Source organism: Aplysia californica, unplaced genomic scaffold, assembly GCF_000002075.1.
Source record: "Aplysia californica isolate F4 #8 unplaced genomic scaffold, AplCal3.0 scaffold00778, whole genome shotgun sequence".
In the NCBI taxonomy this organism is placed as follows: Eukaryota; Metazoa; Mollusca; class Gastropoda; order Aplysiida; family Aplysiidae; genus Aplysia; species Aplysia californica.
The window spans coordinates 53,737-56,578 of NW_004798048.1; the positions used below are offsets into that span (position 1 = coordinate 53,737).

The following is a 2,842-nucleotide window of genomic DNA, read 5'->3' on the forward strand; positions in this document are numbered from 1 at the left end:
ATGCCTATATATACACACATATACATATATATATACAGCACAAGTTTCCAATGTTACGTTGGAATTAGGCGCTCATCAATTTTTGGACCTATGGAGTTACTGATTTCTTAAAACTTGTTCTTTCGTCTTGCTTCTGACGTGAAAATACTCATATAGACCTATCTTAACCCTATCCATACGCCCTGGGGTCATTTTGTACCCCCGGGGTTGTATTCTTCACATTTCAGAATACTTCTAGTATAAAGATCTCTTTGAAACATTTGGTATTTCTTAAAAAATCCTTTAGACAGACTGCTATGCAAAGCATACGGATCAGATTAACGAGTAAATTTCCTCTTTGGAAAGTGGAGGCACAGAGTTCCCCACGTCGTATGGATACAATAGTAAAACACGACGTACGGATAGAGTTGATATAACAATAATAAATAAAAACAATGCAAATTTGTAAAAAAAAACCACAAGAGTTAGAAAAATCCAGTTTGCTTAAACAAAAAAAATATACAAAAGACGAAGGAAAAAGAAACCTACCTGCTCTAAAAATAGCGGCGGAGGCGTAGTGCATGGTGAGGGCGTGGACCAGCCTCTGGGTGGTGGAGTAGACCGCGACACGCTCAAACTTGGCCAGACTGAGAGGCGTGTGGTCGGACGCCAGGAACAGCTTGAGAGACGCGTGCACGCTGAGGAGCACTCTGATTGGCTGAATGGTGAACTGGCGGATCCTGACCGGTCGGCTGAACACATACGAGTTGACCGCGACGACCGGCGGGACGGACCGGTGAAGAGCTCCGGGGGGAGAGTTTGGAGTTGGTGAGGAGGAGGAGGTCATGGTTTGTCGGGTCGGGGTGAATCCTTCGAGTTCTTCCAGCACGCGATAGACAAACGCGTCGTCGATGTAGAGAGACAGGGGCTGGAGGGACACGTCCAACATCTCAACGCTCGACTGGTTCCAGGTCGGGTCGAACAGGGTCACAACCTGTAGGTGGAGGAACGACCTTGACCTGAGCACGGCGTGGAGCTCCACCACAGACATCCCCTCCTCCATGCAGGAAGACAGGAAGGAGGAGGAAGACACAAGGGAAGAGGATCTCCCTCCTCCTCCTCCTCCTCCCCCGCTGTTGTCGTTGCTGTTGTTGTTGTTGTTGTTGTTGTTCTCACCTCCCCCTCCCCTCCCCCCCGCCCCCTGCGGCACGAGGACCACGGGAAAGTCGTACTGCCCGACCCCGTACAGCTGGTTATCCACCTGCACACGGCCGGCACTCAGTGCGTAACTCACCTCACGTCTGCTGCACTCCGGCCCCCGCGACACCGGGAACGAACACGCAAACAAATCGTGCAGATGGACGCACATCAGCTCGGAGAGCACTCCCTGCTTACTCTCGTCCTCTAAGGAAACCGTGAACCACGAACACACCACCCCGACCGTGACCTTGACCCGAGAGTTCGACTCCTCGCTGTTCTTCCTTCGAACTCTGTCCCTCTCTGAAAACCGGACGGCCGGAGTGAAGGCAGAGGATTGAGACGTCGACGCGTCTTTACCGTCTGAGTGACGTGATGGCGATGGTGCGGAGGGGGTAGACGACATTTTCTCCCCCACGACCGCCCCAGAACCGAGCTTGGAATGTGGCGTAGACTCCTGCGATGTCGAAGAATTCTGGACCTGCGACTCGCGTCTGGGCGAGGGAGGATGAGAACCGACGACTCTCTTAGCGTCCGATCTCTCCGTGTGTCCGGCAGACGTGGAAGATTGCTGATCCGTCAGCCTGCTGCGGATTTCCTTGGCGGTGACCTCAGCCTTGCTCACCGGACGCACCACGAGGTGAGTCACCATGCCCACGGGCTCGATCATGACCTTGAGGTCACAGAGGTCGGGCAGACGGAGAAAGGCGTCGGTGTTGCCGCCCACTTGTACCGGCGAGCTCCACTCCGTGACGCCTGAGGAAACGAAGACAGAAGTGAGAGGAAATTTCAGATGCGGTACAACACTACACATGTGCAGCTTGTCCAACACAAAAGTATCATAGTCTTTTCTGTGTGAATTATGTTTGATTCAATAGATGTTGAGCCTGGAATTGTGAAAATACAGTGGAACCTGTCTACTGAGGCAGGCACCGATTGTAGAGGAGTAAAGTGGTTGTCATAGACACGTGGACATCTTACACAGTGTCTTTATATTGTTGTTTTTTAACAAACACAAGACGGAAAAGGGAAGTGGCTGTACGTAGAGGTTGCTGTCTCCCTGAGTAGAAGAGAACAAGTCATTATCTTTCGCCTGGGAACACACCACATCCCACTGAATTTTTACCTAAATAGGATCCACAAGGATACCCCACCTGACTGCCCATTGTGTGACAGTACCACACCACCTCTTTAACTGCCCAGCACTTTGTGACCTGCGTAGCACCTACCTACCTGCCTCCCTAGACATCGGAAATACTCTATACAGCGACAAAGCACAGCTGATTAAAACCTGTAACTTCTTTGCCATATCGACAGACCGAAGGGCTAGAACCCAGATGGCCGCTGGATCAGAAAAGTAAAGTAAAGTAAAGTAGAGGTGCCTGTCTTATACAGGTGACTGTCTTATACTGGTGACTGTCTTATACAGGTGACTGTCTTATACAGGTGACTGTCTTATACAGGTGACTGTCTTATACTACTGTCTTATACAGGTGACTGTCTTATACTACTGTCTTATACAGGTGACTGTCTTATACAGGTGACTGTCTTATACAGGTGTCTGTCTTATACAACTGTCTTATACAGGTGACTGTCTTATACAGGTGTCTGTCTTATATTACTGTCTTATACAGGTGACTGTCTTATACAGGTGACTGTCTTATAC

The 2,842-nt window shown here is 49.9% G+C and overlaps 1 protein-coding gene across 1 annotated transcript in view; it reads right to left on the bottom strand.

The window, feature by feature from the left end:
- Nucleotides 1-2,842, bottom strand: part of LOC101853736 (vacuolar protein sorting-associated protein 13B) — a gene marked incomplete in the record, with an annotated part of 129,782 nt that overhangs the window by 18,248 nt on the left and 108,692 nt on the right. Inside the window, 1 exon segment of the mRNA XM_035972650.1 lies at nt 529-1,932. Within this exon segment, the coding sequence (XP_035828543.1) occupies nt 529-1,932 (1,404 nt within the window).